The following is a 24097-nucleotide window of genomic DNA, read 5'->3' on the forward strand; positions in this document are numbered from 1 at the left end:
GATTTTAGATTTTTCTGAATTTCTACTTAAAGAAATTTGTATGGAATGTATTTTTAGTTAGTTCTATTTTAAATATCATTATTTTATAATCTTTGTGTATTTGAAATTTAAAACCTTTTTTTTTTTAGTTATATTTTAGTTAGTATTTTTTTTTCTGATATTGTACCTTCGAATTTTGTTAGTTATTTTACTAGCTTCATAACTATATGTCTCTAAGCAATAACAGAGGTAAATAAAAATCGTATAAATTGTTAATTTTCAATAAATAATTTTTTGTTAATTACTCCATCGACTATTGTTGACCATATGACACACTAAGAATGATAATTGATTTATATTAACTTCCGATTCCAGTGATGTTAAAATAATTACAAATTTGTATCAATGCTGTGCAGTCGTCTGCTGAAATTGATTAAAATGGAGAGATATCATCGCCTGGATACAGAACTGGAGCAGACGAGGCATTAATATTCAGCTACTGACATCGCTCATCTCTGTATTCAGAGCCGACCATTCGAGCCCTCTAACACCTCACCTACTTAGGAGGCCTAGTTCCTGATTTATTCTCACAATTCTTTAGATTTTGGTTTGATAAAGTGGAATAAAACAATATTTATCTACTTATAAATCATTAAATTTAGTCTTTAAGGCCCCCCCAAAAAGTATTGAAAAGAAGCATCGTGGTTGGCGCCGGAACTTATATTTAGAGGGTAGTGATGGTATCATATGAACAATGACTGTTGATATATTACTTGCAAGATGAATATCTCTAACTTGGAAATGGACTTTAACACTGCATGCTCGAACATTATCTAGTTCAGGGTTAGGCTTCCTTCCAATGAATTTTTCCTCGATTGTTTAACTGTTAAGTGAAGAATATGGGAAGTTACCTATTTCTCTCGGTTATTCATTTTAGATGTTTACCTAATCTAACATTATTCAGTCAATTATTTAAATCTGAAATGATTCCTCACTAGATCGCCCCGGGAAAAAATCGGAACGACCCCAAGCCTGAAAGCGACTGCAGTTCAACCTACCCTCTAGCTCGAGGTTTACTCATTAGAGCCTAGTTCTTTTCTTTAAAAAGAAATATTAATAATAATTTTTAAATTTAAGTTTTATTATAGTTTATTATAATAAATTGTAAAAAATGTTATAGAAAATGAAAACAAAAAATAAAAACTCTGTGACTTCCGTCTTTGTCTAGGCACAGAGACTGTTTTAACCATCATAGTACAAGAGCCCAAGAGGAGAAAAATGGCAGTTATCTCACCCCAACTTTTGATTACTTTACTGAAAACTATGTATAATTAATAGTCAAAATTGATGAGTCTGCCAAGTATAGGTAGGGGCAATAAAAAATGGCGGCTGTTTCATAGAGATTAAAAAAATAACTTTTCATTCGGAGCTCCATATATTAAAAAGTAGAAACAACACAAGAAAACCTAAGAGAACGTCATTCAAAGAATAGTAAATTTGCTAAAATATGAGCCCTAATAGAGTTCTTTATGTTGAATAGTTTTCGAGATATAGATTTTTAAAAAGCATTATGGGACGTACTGAAGGATCAGTAGTTAATGAATTTATTTTGAAAATGTATATCTCAAAGCCATATGACTTATAGATGTCTATTAGCGCTCAAATTAAGGTTAGTTTAATGAGCTATAAAGTAGATTATGATGTTTATCTTCGAAGGAGTTATAGTTTGCATGAAATTTGGTAAAATAAATTGATTTATAGTTGTTCGAACAACTTTTCATTTGCCAAATTTATATTCATATGTGAATATCATAAAAACTACTACCCCTACGAAGATAAGTGTCATAAAGTACTTTATAGTAAGTTAAATTTCCTTTATTTTGAGTGTTGACAGACATATATGCGTCTTATAGATCTAGAGATTTATTTTTCAAAAATCCAAGATAAAGATAAACATAAACATAATTATAATAAATTAATAATAATAATAAACTATTTTGTAGTAAATTTAACTAGCTTTAATTTGAGCGCTGGCAGACATCTATACCTCCAATGGTTTCTGAAATGAAGTTTTTCATAAATCAAATTTATTGTCCGAACTATAAATCAATTTATTTTAGCAAATATCACAAAAACTACTATTTCTACGAAGGTAAAGGTCAGAGACTTCTTTACAGTCCATTCAATTAGCTTTAATTTGAGTGCTAGTAGACATCTGTACGTCACATAGTTCCTGAGATTTCTCCTTCTCAAAATAAATTAACTAACCACTAATCTTTCAGTAGATTTTTAAGAAACTTTACTTTTTAAAAAGCTATATCTCGAGAACTATTGGACGTAAATAGCTCTTGTAGAGCTAATATTTCAGCAAATTTACTCTTCTTTAAATAATGTTCTCTTTGATTTTCTAGTGTTGTTGGCAGTTTTTAAGATATAGAGCTCAGAATGAAAAATTAAAGTTTTGAAACAGCCGCCATTTTTTATTCTCCCTACCTATACTTAGCAGACTCGTCAATTTTGATTAGTAATTATACATAGTTTTCAGTAAAGTAATCAAAATATTGAGGGGAGATAACTGCCTTTTTTTCTTCCTGGCTCTTGTACTATCAGGAACGGTTCTGAACTTGGTACTAGCCTGTTAGAAACGAATGTCTGACTGTTTAATTATTTGTCCTGAAATCGTAACACAAAAAATATACTACTATTTAAGAAAAGCTGAAATATGTTTTTATACGTTGGCAAACTGTTTAGTTTTTGCTAGTAGTTGTTTGGTTCACCACTTAGATATAAAAAAATATATATTCTACTAACACAATTTAATTTCGATTTATAATATATTAATATGACCTTTTGGGATTATATCCTTTATCTCACAGATACCTTACACATTATTTCACTATAATTATTTTGAACTAGAAGTTTTACATGGTCTTATTAAATTAAAACGATGTAAAAAGAGTCTAGGGAGATATGAAATTGACCAAGAGAATCGAGTTCATATGTAATAATCATATAAAATGTGTTTAAAATATTTGAAAACAGTTATATAATTCATAAGATATATTTCGAAAATAGGGCTACACCCATTAATTTTTAGTGAAGTAAATAAAAACTATTGAAAAGTATAATTTTCTCTTTAATTTCATCTCTTTTAGACATCCTTTTACAGAAAAAAAATAATAAATAGCAATAATTTTTTGTCTTAGTCTCATAAACACGGTGAAAAATTCTTTTGTATCATTTATTTTTTTTTTACTGCCAATTTCATGGTTATTGTGCTCACCTTGAATTTTCATCACTACCGCGACCTTCCTCAGAAAAACTGAAATAACGATATTATTTACGTTTTAGAAAATAAAAATAGAAACAAATTGCATTAAAAAAATTGATTGTGAAATTGATAATAAGGAGGAATACCACAAGGACATAGTTTGTTTTATAACTTATTCAAGATATTTTTTTATGCAATATTGAATCTTTGTATGGCGTTTCTAAAAATATGCACTGAATGGAGCCTTTGTTTCTGTTTGCATTCATTTTTTTTCGGCAAATTGGGAGAAATCTCGGAACGTGGACCCTCAGTACAGCGATGAGTCATCGGTGAATCAGATCTAATGGTTTAGCACTTGTGTCAGTTGGGATTGGGAGTGTCCTGCATTTATTGCTAGTATGATTAACATTTCGATGTATCGATTTAGATGCGGGCTCGAATTGATTTACCCCTTTCCTTCAATATCATATCAATTACTTTTTTAATCAGACTTTTAATGAAAAATTATCTTTTTCAGTTCTTATAGAAAACTGGAAAACTTTATTTTCTACAGAAAATAAATTTAATCTATAGTGCCGCAGATATATATTTTTCTCTTCCGTTGTAACCCCGAGGAGGAATTTATTTAAAACATTTACATACTCCATGCGAAACCGCACATTGTATGTATGTAATATGGTGTTAACATTGAAATGTGTTATAGTACTATACTAATAATACTAATAATATTAAAAGAAAAGATAACAGAAACAAAAAAACAGAACTAAAAACAAATAAAGTATAAAATACAATAAATAAAACGATGCAATTAGAATATGTGGTTAGGAGAGGCAACTGATTATTTAATACAATAGATAACAAGAATTATATGTAGAATAAAAATAAATAAATACAGTGCAGATATGGGAATTTTTTTTTAAATATGTTTATTGAAATTTACAACTGTATATTATATAATACATTTAGTAAATTTGATCTTAGTTAAAATGGAGTGTTACAGGCGTGTAGAGCAACTGCCCATTGGTAGCACTCTAATGACATTTTACATTAGCAGGTCTTGTGGCCATCTTCTTTTCAGGTGCCTCGGATGATTGTTCAGGAATGGAAGATGATGCAATATTAGAAACTAGGGAGTTTATAATGGAAGGAATGATATCTGGTTCGAGCTAGATCGGTTACATAGGGAACATTAAGGTCTTTATGTATGATTTTATTTGTGACAAAGTAAGGAGCATTGCGGATTTTAGGAAGGATTTTGGATTGTAAGGATTGGATACGAGAGGAATTCGAAGGTTTAGTGGATTCCCAAAGCTCAATTCCATATGTCCTGATTGGCCTTATTACAGTCATGTATGTAGATCAGTCTTTTGTAATGTGTTGGAAGTTTTGACCGTTTGTCAAGTAAGTGCTGTAATAGTCGAAATCGACGTGCAGTTTCCAGTCTTTTCAGTCTGGTGTGAGGATTCCAGGTTAATCGTATGTCCAAATGTAGTCCAAGGTAGCGGATCTATTAAATAATATTAAACTAGAACAAAACATTAATTAAATTGATTGTTATTATATAAGAGGTAAATCTATATTTGAGATGAAGTGGACCAGCTCTTTTTTGTATTTTCTGAAGATTTTATTGCTTATGGCCATGTACCTCCGTGCGTTATGCAGGTTTTTATTAAATTGAACATTCGTTGATCGTACTGGGTGCATTCGAAAAGTAAGTGACCAACAGATTGTGAACTTTGTCTGTCGCAATTACAGAAATCAGTGTTAGCTATGTGAAATCTCTCAAAGTAGTGCTTGGACGGTCCATGTTCTGTCAGTAGTTGAGTCAGTTTGTAATGTGTACTTTTTATTTTGTTATAATTTTGAGATGTTGTGCCAGCACCTGTCCCATTCCTCAATGAGGTCAGCTCTTATCGATTTTTGAATGTAGGATAAGGGAACTGAACTGTAGTCGGTGGGAGGCTGAGTATAGCTAGCGGCGAAGCTGTCAGCTCTTTCATTACCGCAGAGATATTTGTTAGAAAACATATTATTCATGTAATACATAAGTGGCGTTCCTCTACTTCATGAAACATGTCCTTTATCTGACAATAAAACGAAATAAATATTTCCTGTTTGCACACAGATGCCATCTACAATTGACTTAACTATGGCTTTTGACTAATATTAGTGTTTAGTCGAGCCAGCCATCGATAAACATCAAACACTTGATGTTTTATCTATGAATTCTATATCTATGAAGCGATAACCGTTGATAAATAATAATATAATGGTAAATTATATGTTTATTTGTTGGTAAGCTTCCATGAAGTTTGTACTTACACATAGTACAAGAGCCGGGAAGAAAGGCAGTTATCTCACCCCAATTTTTGATTACTTTAAAGAAAACTTGGTATAATTAATAGTCAAAATTGATGAGTCTGCTAAATATAGGTAGGAAGAATAAAAAATGGCGGCTGTTTCAAAACCTTAATTTTTCATTCTGAGCTCTATATCTTAAAAACTGCCAACAACACTAGAAAATCAAAGAGAACATTATTTAAAGAAGAGTAAATTTGCTGAAATATTAGCTCTACAAGAGCTATTTACGTCCAATAGTTCTCGAGATATAGCTTTTTAAAAAGCAAAATTTCTTAAAAATCTACTGAGTGATTAGTAGTTAGATAATTTATTTTGAGAAATCTATATCTCAGGAACTATGTGACGTACAGATGTCTATTAGGACTCAAATTAAAGCTAGTTTAATGGACTATAAAGAAGTTGATAAACTTTACCTTCGTAGGAATAGTAGTTTTCATGACATTTGCTTAAATAAATTGATTTATAGTTGTTAGGACAATAAGTTTGATTTATGAAAAACTTCATTTCAGAAACCATTGGACGTACAGATGTCTGCCAGCGCTTAAATTAAAGCTAGTTAAATTTACTACAAATAGTTAATTTTTTGATTATTTGTTTAATGTTTATCTTTGTAGGAGTTGTAGTATGATAGTAGTTTTATGATATTTGACAAAATGTTAATTTCTAGTTGTTCGTATAAAATGTTGGATTTTTGAAAAAATATATCTCTAGACCTATAAGACGCACATATGTCTGCCAACACTCAACATAAAGAAAATTTAACTTACTATAAAGTAGTTTATGACACATATCTTCGTAGGGGTAGTAGCTTTTATGATATTCACATATAAATATGAATTTGGCAAATGAAAATTTGTGAAACAACTATAAATCAATTTATTTTAGCAAATTTCATGTATACTATTATCATACGAAGATAAACATCATAAACTACTTTATAGCTCATTAAGCTAGCTTTAAGTTGAGTGCTAATAGACATCTGTACGTCAAATGATTTTGGAGATATAAATTTTTCAAAATAAATTCACTAACTACTGATCTTTTAGTACGTCCCACACAACATTTTTATGAAATGTTACTTTTTAAAAAGCTATATCTCGAAAACTATTTAACGTAGATAACTCTATTAGGGCTCATATTTTAGCAAATTTACTCTTCTTCAAATGACATTCTCTTAGGTTTTCTTGTGTTGTTGCTACTTTTTAAGATATAGAGCTCCGAAAGAAAAATTAGTTTTTTTTAATCGCTTTGTAATAGCCGCCATTATGTATTCCCCCTACCTATACTTGGCAGACTCATCAATTTTGACTAGTAATTGTACATAGTTTTCATTAAAGTAATCAAAAATTGGGGTGAGATAACTGCCTTTTTTCTCCTCTTGGCTCTTGTACTAACAGTTTTATTAAACGGTGACAATTAGCAACCTCGACAGGAACTATCGTAGGACACTGTTGCCGTCTTGATAATACTTATTATCATTATAGTAAAGTAGTACGATCAGATCTATCGCGATTAACGTCAATATCTGTCGCAGTAGTGAATTTAATGTCATTTGTAATTTTTTTTCTTCTTTTTACTAAAACATATTAAAAAAATAAAACAAAACACAGTGGTGCTCGCCATCTGACAGATAACCTTTAAAAATGCAAAAAAGTATAAAAACATTGCCGATCAATGCCCTAAAGCCTTCCCCAATAACTTGTCTATCTAATACAAAACGATTTTTATATTTCAAATTAACGCGTTCAAACAAACAAGCATGCAAGCTTTATTGTGAATATAGATTACTTAGATTTGAAAATAAGAGCAACAAATACCGTTTCCTTAGATTATACTTTAAGTAGAGCTATAACTGCAATACTATAAACTTATCGTGGTTTGATGAAATAACAAAACGTGTGGTAATCTTTATAGTCTGCGGAATTCGACTTGTAATATTCTCGTTTGGAAACAGGCAGCCACAATTCTTTTATGATGACACAAGTTAGTGGCCAAGGCTTGTCGTTATAGGATATTTCTCCCCAACCGCAGTTAGTGAAAGCCTACCAAAACCGAAACGTGATTATGTGCATTAAATACTTATTTTGATCTCGTTCACACGCCATTGATCATCGATATCTTTACTGAAATCGATATGTATGCTAAAAGAGGATTATGAGTTCCACTTCCAAATGATTTGTTTTTTTAAATAATAAATTAATGGAGCCAGGTGGAATCAATTTACAGCTGTTACAATAGAGGAAAGTAATAATACTAATATTTTTTACAAGATTGCATAATAGAATGTAAGGTGCTGGCACGATTGATAGGATTCAGATACGATAGCTCAGAAGTTCTTACTTCTCTATACGCTGTCACAATATCCTTTCCTCCCTATCAGCGTATAATCTCTTATTTTTTTTTATATTCAATCAAAGGGAGAAGACTCAGTAAATATATAATAAATTTCATGTATTATATGTATACAGTACTAATTTTGTTGTAATGAAGAGTACGAAAAAAAAAAAGAACTTTTTTATATGCTGTAGTTTTACGATTTTCAATAACATTCTGTTCCCTTTTTTAATACCTTATAATCAATTGGAAATATAAGCGTAATCGTTTCTAATTATTTTTATGTTATTACTGCATTCAATTGTAACATATTTAATAAAATTTAATGTTTTTATTTCATTTTGGTGGGACTGCGGTTGCATCGTGGTAGGGCACTATACTAACTCCAAAGACCCGGGTTTGAATACCACTGTGGCAGATTTTCTGTTACACTGTAGCCGTGATTCAACCCTGTAGTTTCTGGAGCCCTCCTGAGGTCCACTCAGCCTCACAATTTGGTTACCCTTAATTGGGGAAAATCTGGTGGTTGAGCATGATCTTGAAAAAATTACCTCCTTCTACAATCGTTGTTCTAAAAACAGTGCTTCCTTACAAAGTACTGAACCCATGACCCTTGATGGGTCGTAGCGGTTCACATTATTATTATTTTATTTTGAATTGGACGTATTCCAAAGATAATACCATAGACTGAGAATACTTTCTCTACTGGGACCCTGCTACAGACTATCCTGAAGAGTTGACAGAATTAACTCCTAGCTATGGTACAATTTATAGATAAGATTAAAGACAAAATAAAATATATATACATTTTGTGACAATCAAGCAAAGCAGCTATATCATTTTCTGTTTTCCTGTTATTGTTTTACGCGACATGCTTCAGATAGAATCAGTTTTCATAAAAGTATTTGCTGTACATTCATTTGTTGAGCATCTATTAATTACATTTAATTATTAATCGCATAATATTTTGAATTTTTTTTCTCGACATTACTATTAAACCTGAAATACTGCAATATAACCAATATATTGTTTTAGATGTAGCATTTTGTATTTCATCTGGTCTGTAACACTGTATTCAACTCATTTTATTCTTAGTACAGTATCAGTTAATAACTTTTATATCTTGTAATAATTATAATTAGTACAATAGTATTTCTAATTTTTATATTATTCTGTTTTAAAAATATTATTAGTAATATGCAATATCCAATTTACATAGAATATAAACAAGGCCCGTCACTTGACATATATCCTGTAAATGTGCTCACTAGTAGGAAAAGATTGAGGAAATAGTCACTGCCAAATTCTTAAAACTTATTAAATCGATTTTGAATAAGGTCGAAAGTAAATTTTAAAAAGTGAAGGTTGGTTTACTTTCTCGAAAGGCGTTGACTCGATGCGTTTTCTAAATGAAAGTCAAGTCCAGATGAAAGGTTGACCCTTGAAGACGCCCCCACGTATGTGTGATAACCTACACGTCTCTTTGTTACTTTGTCCTCTTTGGAGGAGCTATTGTCAATTTCATTTCTGTGAATGGGTCAATCGTGAACATTTTTCTTCCGTGTCCGTCTTTTTTTATTTGTTCAGTTGGCCTTTGTATGATCGCCTTCAATTCTTATCTAAACTTACACAGATTTTATTAAACTTATTCACTGCTTACTGGTATTAATCCTTTCTCGTTTCAGAAAAGATATTTCTATATAATGTGGCAATATTTTTCCTTACTATTTTTCCGAATGAGCATTTCAGTTGACAGATTTACCAACGATAATAAGTTATTATACATTGCTTGCAAAATCTTGACATTTTTCTTTTGCAGAAGTGTATCAAAAATATAACAGTTAATTAGAATTTAAATTCTGCTCTTTGCAATTTATTCAATGATATTGAAAATACTAAGAATGATTTTATGGAGTTAGTCATCCTTTTATTTAAAAGCCTCATATATATTATACAGGTTAAGTGAAATTAAATATTCAATAACTCTAGTAACATAAAAACAGTTATCTGACTAGCGAAATTGAAAAATTACCTTCTGCGACTTCATGGGTTAAATATTATTTTTTTAAAAACGTTGTCTTTCCTATGGTATATAGTGCGTCTATATTATTACTATTATTTCCGGAAATATCTTTTCAATCTGATAAAAAATATTTGTTTTTTCCATTATCTCCTTAAGTTAATTATCAAGTCCTTTCACAGTTATGTTCATCCGTTTTTTCATTACTAATGAAAATTTGAGATTGTTAATTATTTCAAATAAATGCACTTAAGAGAAAACCATTTTGAAAATTCAGTATTCAAGCCCGGTCAAGCTACTTCATTGATACTAATACCTACCTGATAGTAATGGCCGTGTAATTGTACGTTGTTATACAGATTTTAACCAAAATAGTTTGTGCCGTATTTGAAAAAATTCAAATAATGTGTAAAATCGATTATATAAAGTGACACTCCCGGTCGGTCGTAAAAGTTGCTGTCACATCACAGGCATATATTTGCCTTAAATTTGTAATTTCAGTTTCAAAAACGTTTCGTTTTTAATTTAGTCTTTTCACGCACATACACCATTTTTTGGATTCAGAGGACGTCAAAACGTGTATTTTCGTCGAAAAGTTGAATTCGAAATTTTTCACAACCCCTTTACTATATATTCCATCTGTAGTTAAGTGACTATAAAGAATTAAAATAATTAAACTAATTAAATTAAAAGTCCAAATAAGAGGTGGGTGACCTTGCGGCAGAATTTTCATTCTCCGTTTCAGATAATAAACCTAAATTTACCCATTAAGTTGTTTTATTACATTTAGGTATAGAGATAAAAGTAATGAGCTATAAAACAAAAGAGTTATTTGTAATTAAGCATAAGGATGGTAGAAAACTTCCTCAAGGTCAACTATTTTTTATTTTGAGCTATTACAACAGCTTTTAGGGAAGCAAGTATCCACGTGTTATTTTTATGTAGTTTTTGTAGTTATGTTATTTCTACACGATAATTCAGAATGGCATTCGTCATTCAAAAACTGACTTCAATATGGCTGCCGTGAATCTTGAGGTTTATTTTTTATTATACGAACACTTTTATTGTCTAATACACAGTATATTTAATATATAATGAAAGGAAGAGCTCCGAATGGGGTCAAAGAAAAAAACTCAAATAGTCGTAAAACTATTTAATGTGGACCAACGTTTCGCCTCACATTGCACGGCTTCATCGCGGCTAAAAAAGATAAAAATACCTAAATGAGGTAAACATTTTTACCCCCAACGAATAGTTGACTCATATATAATGGTTTTTTCTTTGGACCATCTTCCTTTTATTATAACATTCGGTCATTCATCGATCTTCCATAATATACCAATAGTACAACATAGAACCCAATAATAAACACGATTCTTACGCAAATACAGACTCACTAAAGCTCACAGTACAATCTTACTCTGTGGAGAAGATGATTACTAAATAAACACAAATGACAAAAAAAAAAAAAAGATGATTTATTTGTGCCAACCTTTCGACCTGAATTTCAGGTCTTCATCAGGAAGCCCAGGCAGAGGTTCTGGTTAAACTCAGTTTTCAGGTCGATACGTTGACACAAATAAATTTTTTTTTTTTCTTTTTAAACAATTTTGATCTCTTTTCTCTCAACTTTATTCTTTTTAACATCCGACGTTTCGACCTCTCAGGTCATTCTCAAGGATTCCTTATTCTGTCTGTATTCCTTTTTTTTCCTTAAAATTCATTAATGCCGGCTAATTGCCTTTGTCCCAATAATTTCTTCTATTAAATTATTTCCTAAATTTAAAACATTTCATTAACCACTTTTATATTCATTAACAAACCCCAAACAGAACCTACCTTCAAGAAGTTTTCTCAAACAACTATAATAATAAAAAATAAATCTAATTTTTTTTTTGTTTATTTATATTTATTTGCTGACCGCACCCCTTCCACCTCGAACATCTTCTCCACATAGTAATCTACGGTCAACTATTTACGTTATTATATTTCTAATGGCGGTAAGAGAGAACTGAAGGTAATACTGATGGTTGCATTACATATGGATAGTCATCGATAGTCTATCAGACTTAAATCACGAAGATCCCTAAACTGTACGTCCGACTGGCGCTTACTTGTAGATGATAAATCGAATAGCCTGGATCTTGTGCAATGTTTCTTTCGATTAGTAATTTACCGAAAGCTTGTTAGGCCATTATTTTGGCATTGCCTTCTAGAAAAAAGTTAAACGCACGATAGAGCTCGTGAATATGAACGAAGAACTCGTAGCCCTCTGCTTTCTCTTTATACACTCCACTTCAAATATTGAATGATCGGATTTCAAGATTTTGTCGGTAATCTACCAGTATTATGTATACACGATCAATTAGAACGTCACTTTTACTGTCATTCCGCCTGTCTGTGTAGGGGTCTCTTTCCAGCTATTTCCTATTTCTACCGAACTTTTCACGCAGTGGAGTAGTGCAGGTTTCTCCTGCCTGTCGAGATGACAAATATACTAGTAGAAGAGCCGGGAAGAAAAAAAGGCAGTTATCTCACTCCAATTTTTGATTACTCTAATGAAAACTATGTATAATTACTAGTCAAAACTGATGAGTCTGCCAAGTATAGGTAGGGGGTATAAAAAATGACGGCTGTTTCAAAACATAAATTTTTCATTCCGAGCTCTATATCTTAAAAACTACCAACACTAGAAAATATAAAAGAACATTATTTAAAGAAGAGTAAATTTGCTGAAATATTAGCCCTGAGAGAGCTATTTACGTTCAATAGTTCTCGATATCTAGCTTTTTTAAAAGCAACATTTCTTAAAAATGTACTTAAAGATTAGTAGTTAATTTATTTTGAGAAATCTATATTCCAGGAATTATGTGATGTATAGATGTCTATTAGCAATCAAATTGAAGCTAGTTTAATGTACTATAAAGTAGTTTATGACCTTTACCTTCGTAGGAATAGTAGTTTCCATGATATTTGCTAAAATGAATTAATTTATAGTTGTTCGGACAATAAGTTTGATTTATGAAAAACTTTATTTCAGAAACCATTGGATGTACAGATGTCTACCAGCACTCAAATTAAAGCTAGTTAAATTTACTATAAAATAGTTAATATTTTTTATTTTTATAGGAGTAGTGGTTTTTATGATTTCTAACAAAATAAACTCACAAAAAGTTAATTTCTAGTTGTTCGTATAAAATGTTGAATTTTTAAAAAAAATATATGTCTAGACCCATAAAACGCACATATGTCTGCCAACACTCAAAATAAAGGAGATTTAATGCACTATAACGTAGTCTAGACACTTATCTTCTTAGAAGGGGTAGTAGTTTTTATGATATTCACATATTAATATAAATTTGGCTAATGAAAATTTGTCTGAACTAATAAATCAATTTTCTTTTAGCAAATTTCATGAAAACTGCTACTTATACGAAAATGAACGTCATAAATTCCTTTATTAAACTAGCTTTAATTTGAGTGCTAATAGACATCTGTACATCACATAGTTCCTGAGATTTAGATTTCTCAAAATAAATTAACTAACTACTGATATTTCAGTAGGCTTGTAGTTGTACAGATTTCTTTTATTTTTTTTATTTTTGAGGGTTTTCTACAAAACTGCTTTAATTATTTTTACTAAACCCGACACATGAAACGATTAATTATAAACTAAAGGAGAAAATAAGTGTATTAGTTTTTCCATCGTTGTTACTGGGTATACATTTTGCATTAATTATGTTACATTATATTACATAATAATTTTTCGTGGTTTAGGCAACAGCCTACAAGCCCCACAAGTTTGAGGAAAAAGACTAGAGGGAAGTACAGGGCTAAGTTTCAACCCTCTTTAGAATCCATTGGTGTTCTGGTATTCATAAAAATTTAAAAACAGTGGTAAAAATAAAAAAATAAAAATTTCTTTGAAGAGGTAATCAGACTTTACATATCTTATTTGATATGTTATAGTATTAATAACAAGTTTTATTGGTAACATATTCCCATCAAAAGCCATTTTATTTTAATGTGTTATAGTTCATTATTTATTTTTATCCAATTTAATTTATTATCAATTGAAATGTTCTCCCTGTGTTACAGTTCCGGCAGAGGCATGAGTCGCAGCGGCTATACTTGTGTTCGATACGTATTTTGCTATGTCAATGTTTTACTATGGGTGAGTTATTAAATACTTAGACCAGTACTCATAGTTAATAATCTATATGTATCATAACTTTGTCTTCAAATATCTGGATGTATCTTTGTTAAGCGTCAATTTTTCATGAAAAAATTGAAAAACTTTTATAGATGAAACCATTAAACAGAAAGAAAATTTGGATGAGAGTAAATTTTTTCTTTACTACCACTAACCACAAAGAAATATGTGCAGATATTTTTAATACTAAAAGAAAAAAAAAATAGTACAAAAATCGCTCATGTTCAGTTTTGATTTAATTAGGATGTCATAAAAATAATCAGACCTTGAATTTTCCGTATTTTGAGCTCTGTGTCCAACATCCTATTCAACCCTTCAGACTTCAGACTAAATGAAACCTTTGTGATCCAAAATTCTTTCCATTTTGATTCTCCTCACTTTAATTTTTTCATTTAGAGTAGTACTTCTGGAACAAAATCATAAAAAGAATAAATGCTAAAATTCCTTGGTAAGAACTTGAAAACGATAATAATAATATATATAGTACAAGAGCCCAAGAGGAGAAAAGGCAGTTATTTCACCCTAATTATTAATGAAAAATACATATACAGTTACTGATCAAAATTGATGAGTCTACCAAGTATAGGTAGGAGGAATAAAAAATGGCGGCTTTTTCAAAACATTAAAAATAATTAATTGTTCATTCGGAGCTCTACCTCCGCTTTAAAACTACCAACAATAATAGAAAATCAAAGAGAACATAATTTAAAAAAGAGTAAATTTGCTAAAATATGAGCCCTAATAGAGCTATTTATGTTCAATATTCTCGAGATATAGCTTTTTAAAAAGCAACATTTTATAAAAATGTAAAGAATGTACTGAAAGATCAGTAGTTGTACTTGTAGTTGATATTTTGTCAAATATCATAAAAACTACTAATCCTGCAAAGATAAATAGTATAAATTATTTTATAGTAAATTTAATTAGCTTTAATTTGAGTGCTAATTAACATCTGTGCGTCACATAGTTCATGAGATATAGATTTCTCAAAATAAATTCCCTAACTATTAATCTTTCAGTACATTTTAAGAAATGCTGCTTTTTAGAAAGCTATATCTCGAGAACCATTTAACATAAATAGTTCTGTTAGCACTAATATTCCGAGAAACTTTACTCTTTAAATAAATTTCTCTTAGGTTTTCTAGTGTTGTTGGTAGTTTTTAAAATATAGAGCTCTGAATGAAAAATTATTTTTTTTTAAGGTTTTGAAAAGTTAAAAGGTTAAAAAACCTATACTTGGCAGACTCATTAATTTTGAATTGTAATTATACATAGTTTCCATTAAAGTAATCAAAAATTGGGGTGAAATAACTGCCTTTTTTTCTTCCCCGCTCTTATACTAATAGAACAGACATGTTCTAAAGCTCTTACATAGAAGGTAAATGGTCAATCACGGAAAAAAAGTATATTATGGAAATGAGGAGATTTACAACACTTGAGGTTGAAAAGGAATAATTGTGTACTTAACTGATTGAAAAAAGAATGACTTTTGTGGTAATTAGAATACATTTTTTAGTTACCACTTTCTTTTGCTTAATCTTTTTACCCTTATTATTTCTTTATATGTGTTTTTATATTTATTAAATTTTTAATCAATTATTTATTTTAATAATTGTTCAAAGTCTAAAGTACTTGAAGTGGGATGCAATTTTGAATTTGCATTTTTTCATTTATAGAAAATATAAAGTAAATTTTTATATTAGTATTCAAAATTTTTTAATATACATATGTAATATATTTTTAGGTTACAAGCGAAACACATTGTCAAAATTTTCTAGTTATGAGTTATTTGGTTTTTCTAGTTTAAAATATTGAAAAGATTCAATTTCAAAGAATTTATTTATCTTTAAAACAATTTTGATCCTTTATTTATATCATAAAGATCTGCTTATGTATGAAATAGTAAAATTACTATTTCTATAACATTAAAAAAAAAATTTATCATCGAATATCTCAAAACTTCAATTTTTGACCTAGTGTATTTTACTTGTAAACCAATGGTATTGTCTTCTGTAGATTATATGAGGACTGGCATTCCAAAAGACACTAAGTCCATTTATCAATTTTTAATTGACAGTTTTGATCCTAAATTATAAAAAAAAAAGAATTTCTTCCAAAAACTGATAAATCAAATATTATTTAACTGTTTTTGGAAGAAATTATTTTATACAGTGAGAATATAGTACCAAAACTGTTATTAAAAAGATTAATTAAAATATTGAAAATGGACTAGGTGTGTTTTGAAATGCAACTCTTCATATAAATTAGACTATAAAGTACAGTAATTATATATTTAGCATGACAATAGAATTTCAACTGATAATCGTTTGGAAGTCATTCGCTGTGTATTAATTTGGAAGCATTGATTAATAATATATAGACATGCATACAAACAATATTTCTTCATTATTATTTTAAACATTATGTCTGATTCTTCTGTTTCCTTTATACCTAATGTAACAACTGCATTCTGTTCAGTGTGGCTTGAGTCTCTGGTAAGTTATGCATCAATTTTCCCTGACATGGTTGCCTGAGTTATTAAAGATCTTTTGTCAATACTCAAAAAGTTATTTCTTATGATATTGATTTACCTTCATCTTGGCTGTATTCTATATCTGTGAACATGCAGTAAACTTGTTATAAAATCTTTCAAATATAAACTTGACTCCAGCAGGCGCATCAGGCATCCTGACTACAATTACTCAAGATACCCTTAACAGACTATAGTTTTCAAGTTCTTTCAATTAGTATACAATAAATACTAAATATTTAGTGATTTTTTCCATTCCAAATTTTTTTCTTTATTTTAAACAATATTTATAATATAGACATACTTTTCGAAGTCCTCCTTCATCTTCTGGGGTAATTCTACAAATTTGAAAAAACAATGCAACATTAATATAATAATAAAAACCTATTTAACAGTTATTATTTAAATATTAGTTAAACATTTCTGTAAATTATCCTATTATAACAATATTATTCCTAGCTCTCTATGTCTAAAATCTATAAATCTACTTGAATCATTTTTTTAAAAATAAAATATTTTGGGAAACCACTAGTTAACTCTTCAGTATCATTATCACACTGCAATGAAATAGATATTCAAATAAAATTTACTACCCTCTTCATATTTTTTGTGATATATACAGCTTCTTTTACTTTTTGTGCTATTTTCTAGATCTAAAATTTTTGTTCAAAATTGAAATAGTTTGCTTATTATGCTATGATGGGACAACATTGTACTATTATTGATTTTTAACATAGGGAGCCAGAAATAGAAAGAATATTATTATTATAATAGCGTAATTTATATAAATTTGTTACTAATGTTTAAGTAGTAATTGTTAAATAAGTTTTTATATTATATTATTGAATTGTTTTTAAAACTTGTAGAAGTACCCACCCTAAAGATGGGGGAGGACTCCTAAACATCAGTTTGTAGAGTAAATGCTTTTTAAAATAAAGAAAAATTTTGGGAAGGAGGTCACTAAATATTTATATTTTATAAATTAAACCTTTCTGGTGTAGATAAGTGGTGTATAAACACTAAGTACTAAATCTCTATTTGTCTTGTCAGCTCTCCGGCTGTGGGATTCTTGGAGTAGGAATATGGTTGAGAGCAATACACGATGGCTACACCAGCCTCGTCCCTCAGTATTCTCTACTCAGTGCTGACATCCTTTTAATTATCGTCGGAGCGACTACTGTACTCATTACATTCTTCGCATGTTGTGGCAGCTGGTTCCAGAGCAGATGCATGCTTGTAACTGTAAGAGCATATTTTTAATAAAATATTTTTCTAATTATTAAAATAAATAAATAGAATAAAATAATGAAAACCATTTAAATCAATATAACTAAATGTATGAAAGAAAAATGTAATATATGATACAATGGGCAAGAAAGTTATATAGATGAGTAAAAAAATATGCTAAAATAAATATAGTGTCTGGAAAAAACATTATAAAGAAAGGAATAAGAGAGAAGAAATATGGAGAATGGGAAATAAAGAAAGTAAAGCATATTAGATACGACAGGGGAACTTAACCAAGGTCAAGCAGAGATTCTGACTAGAGTGGTTGAATTTTAGCTTTGCCGATAAAGAGTGGGCAAAAAAATACATTAGATTGACTGGAAATTCTCAGGAATATGTCAAAATCTCTGCCTGAGCATGTAAGTTCCCCTCACATATCTAATATTTCTTACTTTTTTTACTAACCATTTTTCATGTTTTTGATGAAGGTTTATTTTCAAAATAAAAAAAAAAAGGGTATGCTGCTTATAATCTTGGAAAGGAGGATGATTTAGTACAATTTTATACATTTCAATGACAATAATGATCTTTTTTTTCAGTTTCTTGTAGTTTTTTGTTATTGGAAGTTGAATATTAATTTTTTGATACAAAAATGTTGAGAAAGACTGTTCTAGTCGGCTGGACTAGGTTGCTTCAATGCAGCTGCTAACAAATGTAACATCATTGGGAATTAATTTTTATAAGTAAGAAAGGAGATGATTATTTGTTTTAATTTACATGGTAAATTATGTAAAAGTGGTTAGAGGAGATAGGCAAGATTTTGAGAAATTTCTAGCTGCTCAGTATCATTATGGCCCTGTATATATTTTATTTTTTATATTAGAAGTATTCTATGATTGTATTTGCTTACCACTTACTATGAAATGCCAACTAAAAGACATAAATAAAATTATAAAAATTATTTTAGATGTTATAGTATTTTTGCAAACTAATCTCATATTTTTTCTTTTCAGTATTTCAGCCTTGTTATATTTATGTTTCTAATTGAATTCATTCTGGCAACTCTCGCCTTCATATATAGAGAGAATCTGAATGACATTCTGAAGGAAGAGCTGATGGATGGAATTAGGTTTCATTACAGAAATTCAACTGACAATGGTTTGGAAGTCATTTGGTCTAAGGCTCACACAAAAGTAAGTATTTGTTTGATAGTATCAGGTAAATATTAATTACACATGTTACAATTATATGAATGTGGCTAATTGTAAGAAGTTATGTTTATATAAGAATGAGTTAGTGCAGTAATTGATTAGAAGAAACAACCATTGAAATGATTGTATTTTAAAATGAAAATATTTTGTGAAGTTTGTGAATAATTTATTTGTCAATTAATAAAGTTGACAAAAAGTTGTAATTAAAAGCTATACATATTCAAATTAATTTATAATTTTTAATCTTATCGAACACCACTGAGAGTCTGATGCCTTTATGGTGTCATACCAATTATAAGAGATACCATTTAGATGTTAATTCCTCTTAAGTATGATGACAGTGGATGTTAATTAATTAATAAAGGGAATTTTTTTAAATTAATATTACATCTCCCACCCCCAAAAAATTGATACAATCAGGTTCAGTGGCTTCAAACTTTCAAACATGAGCTCAAGTATGAATGAATAGTACTTAAAGTACATTTTATATGAAACAAAATGTTATCATGTTATCATTGTAGTAATTTCTGAGAAAAAAAAAAACCTTAAAACTTTATTTATGAATTGGAAAACATTTCGGACCTCATATTATCCATTTTCAAATCCAATTCCTAAAATCATACATTCATTTTTTTCTTATATAAATCATTTTGATAAATTACTTTTTTTTTTTTTTTTATAAAAATTGTAGTATTGTAATTAAATTTTTTTTAATTATAATAGTCAAAATGTTTTTTTTTTAAAAAAAGGTTGTAATTTAGCAAAATGATTTAAATGATTTTTTTAAAGATTATTGACAGTATTTAATGTATGATTTTTTGGAGTTATGATTTTTTTCTTATATAAAACATTTTGATAAAATTACTTTTTTTTTTTTTTTTATAAAAATTGTAGTATTGTAATTAAATTTTTTTTAATTATAATAGTCAAAATGTTTTTTTTTTAAAAAAAGGTTGTAATTTAGCAAAATGATTTAAATGATTTTTTTAAAGATTATTGACAGTATTTAATGTATGATTTTAGGAAATGGATTTAAAAATGGACAAGAAGAGGTCTGAAATGTTTTTCAATTCATAAATTTAAAAGGAAGAGATAAGGTTTTTTTTTCTCAGAAATACATCAAATACATTGAAGAATACATGCAAATGCATACTATTATTTTCTAATTTTATCATGTCTAGTTTACTTTCCTATTACTAGTTCACGTTTTTTTCTGATTCTAGGTTTTCATTTTATTATTTTTTTTTTTTAAAGAAATTATCATACCTATTAAATAATTTAAATTTGACACATGTATATAAATTACATTAGTTAAGATATTTAGTGATTTGTCTTTAACTTCCTTATGCATAGTTCCATTGCTGTGGTATTAATAACTATGAAGACTGGTATGAAATAAAAGCATGGGAGGACAGAAGAATAGTTCCAGTCTCTTGCTGCCTTCCTCAATACCAGAATATGACAAGTATGCATAATTTTATGTACATATATAGTTTTTAATTCATGTTCCCTTCTTACTCGAATAATCCAATTAATGAATATGAGCATCATTCAACAGTAAACTATAGTTTAAACATTAATTTTTACTCTAATGTGTTCATCTGGTTGAAGTAGTGAATCACATTCAGTAATACCACTGTTACTATTAGACACAATTTTTAATCGCGACAATAGGTGTCTCTGTCAGATCCAGTAACATTATTTATCTATTTTTATATCATATTATACCCTAAAAATATATGCATATATTATTGTACTTATTTATTCATTTCTATGAAAATGGATTATACAACCTAAAAACTAAAAAACAAATTAGTCCAGAACACCAAAATGAAAGAAAATACCATTATGGGTCTCTCAGACACACCTATCATGCAAATGGTTAAGGAACATTTTTTTTTTTATTAAAATTCTTTCTTGATATAAATATTTTTAGTACTAGAAAGTAAAGTAATGAATGTTTTCAATAAACTTTTAAAAATATGTTTTATCATTAATTTATAAAATGATAGGGATAAATGAAATGTTATACTTATAAATGGATAAAATTATTTTTTTTTTAAAGTTTAGCTTTTGTATGGAATTTTTTCATGTTCAAAAATATTTGTCGTTTTATTTTTTTCAATTTAAAATCTAAAACTTGAAATTAATCAACACAAAATTCCACTAGGAAATTTTATAAATCATCAAAAGTTTATTATCATTGGTTAAAATCATAACAGTAATTATAAAAATGTACTTACAAATACTTTTTTAGATTGCTGGGAAGAAGGAAACATTGCCTATTGGTATAGCAAAGGATGCTCAGAACAAGTTCTTATGTGGTTTGTCAGTCAGCTACATATCGTTGGTGTAATAGGTCTTCTCATATCATTTATTCAGGTATTATTTTACCATAAATTTTATATATTCAATTTAATTATGAGTGATTGAAGAATATTTTATAGATAATTAGGTGATAGGAATGATAGGTAGTTTGAAATTCAAAATATCCAATAAAACTACAATTTATTTATCATTGAATTTATTTAGTACTAACCAATATTACGTGGATTTAATCAATAAAAGTTTAATTTCAAACTGAAATCTTCAAATTATTTTGAATAAGTAAATTAGTGAAGTGAGAAATTGCAGTGCATGATAAAGAAGTGAAGATATGTTTTGCTTACAATTAGTTGGATTTGTTTTCGAGTAAAAACTAATTTATCCCTCCAAAATTGATTAAAAAAAAAAAAAAAATACTGTGTGGGCTGGAATTATAGAAGTCGAAAATAAATTACATATTTGTTTTTATACTACTTCACTTGTTGACTATCAGTGGGGGTAAGAGTTAAAACCATATAGTCCGGAATTAAAGTAAGAAGTCCAGTACCCTTAGAGTAATGAACTAGTTGTAAAGTTGTTAAGACCAATATCATATCAGTAATTAATCAGTGAAGTTCTAATTCAAATTTTATTGCCATCAGTTAAGCATTTATTAGATAAACTTAAACAATATTAAATGCGTTATTAAGAGTAGTACTTTACTCTTGAAATGACAGATCATAGCATAAACATAGATAAATCCAGGTAAATGTAGCAAGAGTACAATAGAAGAAGCTGGAACATGACTCTGCTGGTTGAAGAGCCTTAAATAAATTTTAATAATTAAAAATGAATTAAAATAATTTTACATTGTTGAAGATAATATATTTATTTTTGGAAGATCTTAGCAGATATTCAATTTGAATAATTTATTACTCACTAGCAGACCCGTCTGTGTTTCGCTCTTGCTATATTTGAGGATATATATACATTGATTGAGTACTTAAAACTTTGATATCACTTAATATATATATGAAGTGATAAGGTGGTAACTATAGTAACATAAATGGTGACAGCTAACTTCGCTGTATAATCGTTAATACTGGTCCGATTTAGGTGATTTTTTCTTATTCTTTAAGAAATTTTGATTATATATGATACTTTCATACGTATACTACATAAAATATGTAAACTTATATTGGCCTTGAGCTATGCACCAAAAATGCTTAATTTTGTTCATGCATTTTTTTTTTTATCAAAAAAATCTGGCCAGCCTATAATGTTCCTAGGAAAATCTTGAATATTTAGCAAAAAGCACCATCACAATCGGATGAACGGAATGGCAGTGATAAAGGACGAACAAACAAATATTGTTATATATTAGATATCAATCGAAAAGACTAGGGAAAAAAACACTAATCCAAAATTTTTTAATAGAAAAATATATAATAAAAAAAAATCACAGATTTATTCTCTGTATATATTCTACATTTCGCCTTTTTTTCAAACATTTTTATCTTATAACTAGTCTAATATTAAAATCTATTTTCAAGTAAACAACTCCTGGAAAGCATTTATAATATTTTATTTCAAATACTGCTTATTCTAAGTTGTTAATTTTCTGAGATCTTTTTTTTTTTACCTTATTTCTAATATCCAAATAAACTCAACTTAAAATTGTCACTTTTTTCTTTTTCAACCATATTAATAATTCACCTTAATATGATAAGTTTCAAAATATTTTTTCCTTGACATTTTTAACTGATATTTAATAATAAAAATGAAACCCCCAAAAAAAATCATAATAAAGTTGTCCGTAACAAATTAGCTATGATCACATTGTTATTGTGTAGTACTTCAAAACTATTATGGTAAACATATTAATACCACATTTATTCTAGCTCTTTGGACTCATTTCCGCAATGCTGCTTTTCTGCACAGTTCAGCATAAAAGAGTAAAAGGACACATCTACAAGGCTTACAGTTCAACTTCGTACCCCTCATAAAATAAAATCCCTTCATGAACTAAATATTTCTTTCGCTACTAACAATAAATCAAAACATGAGACGACTCCAAATGATAGAGGATTCAACATTTATTTATTTTATTTAATGTGATGTAGCCTGAACTTGTTAATACTAATAGTTATGAAGGATGGTTAAATTCTTCTTTTTTGTATTTTTTTTTTTCTTTTGTATAAATGTAATGTTGTAAATAAATATTATTTATTATGCATTTATGTATATTTTGTTGTGGAAAATACATAAAATTTGTAATGTATACAATTGATTTATAATTCCTACCTATATAATAAAGTCCTAGTATATAAATAATTTTAAAATATGATAAAGTTTTTCAATAACTATTAGGTTCACAGATGTCTAAATAATTTTTTTGATTTATTCATACAATTAAAATAATTGAATTAATTTGGGTTTAAAACCCCTGCGGTTTCTCTTCTGCCAAATTTATTGTCCTATTCAAATATAAATCAAAAGGATTTCAGTGTACTTAAATTCATGTGCTAGTGAACTGGATCAATGCAATGCAAATATATATATATATTCTCATACATGTGACTGATTTATAGGTACTATAAATACTAAATATATCTCATATAGGTACTATCATTTATAAGTATATATA

The 24097-nt window shown here is 28.6% G+C and overlaps 1 protein-coding gene across 1 annotated transcript in view; it reads left to right on the plus strand.

Annotated features, from left to right (window-relative positions):
• Positions 1–23686, plus strand: part of LOC106683538 (tetraspanin-9) — a 159608-nt gene extending 135922 nt beyond the window's left edge. Inside the window, exons 2-7 of the mRNA XM_014425064.3 lie at positions 14064–14139; positions 17759–17950; positions 18949–19128; positions 20500–20611; positions 21404–21528; positions 23352–23686. Coding sequence (XP_014280550.1) covers positions 14077–14139; positions 17759–17950; positions 18949–19128; positions 20500–20611; positions 21404–21528; positions 23352–23456 — 777 coding nt within the window. The 5' untranslated portion in view covers positions 14064–14076 and the 3' untranslated portion in view covers positions 23457–23686. The remainder of the gene's footprint in view (positions 1–14063; positions 14140–17758; positions 17951–18948; positions 19129–20499; positions 20612–21403; positions 21529–23351) is intronic.
• The last annotated feature ends 411 nt before the right edge of the window (positions 23687–24097 follow it).

Source organism: Halyomorpha halys, unplaced genomic scaffold (assembly GCF_000696795.3).
Source record: "Halyomorpha halys isolate HHAL.00 unplaced genomic scaffold, Hhal_1.1 Scaffold493.1, whole genome shotgun sequence".
Lineage (NCBI taxonomy): Eukaryota > Metazoa > Arthropoda > Insecta > Hemiptera > Pentatomidae > Halyomorpha > Halyomorpha halys.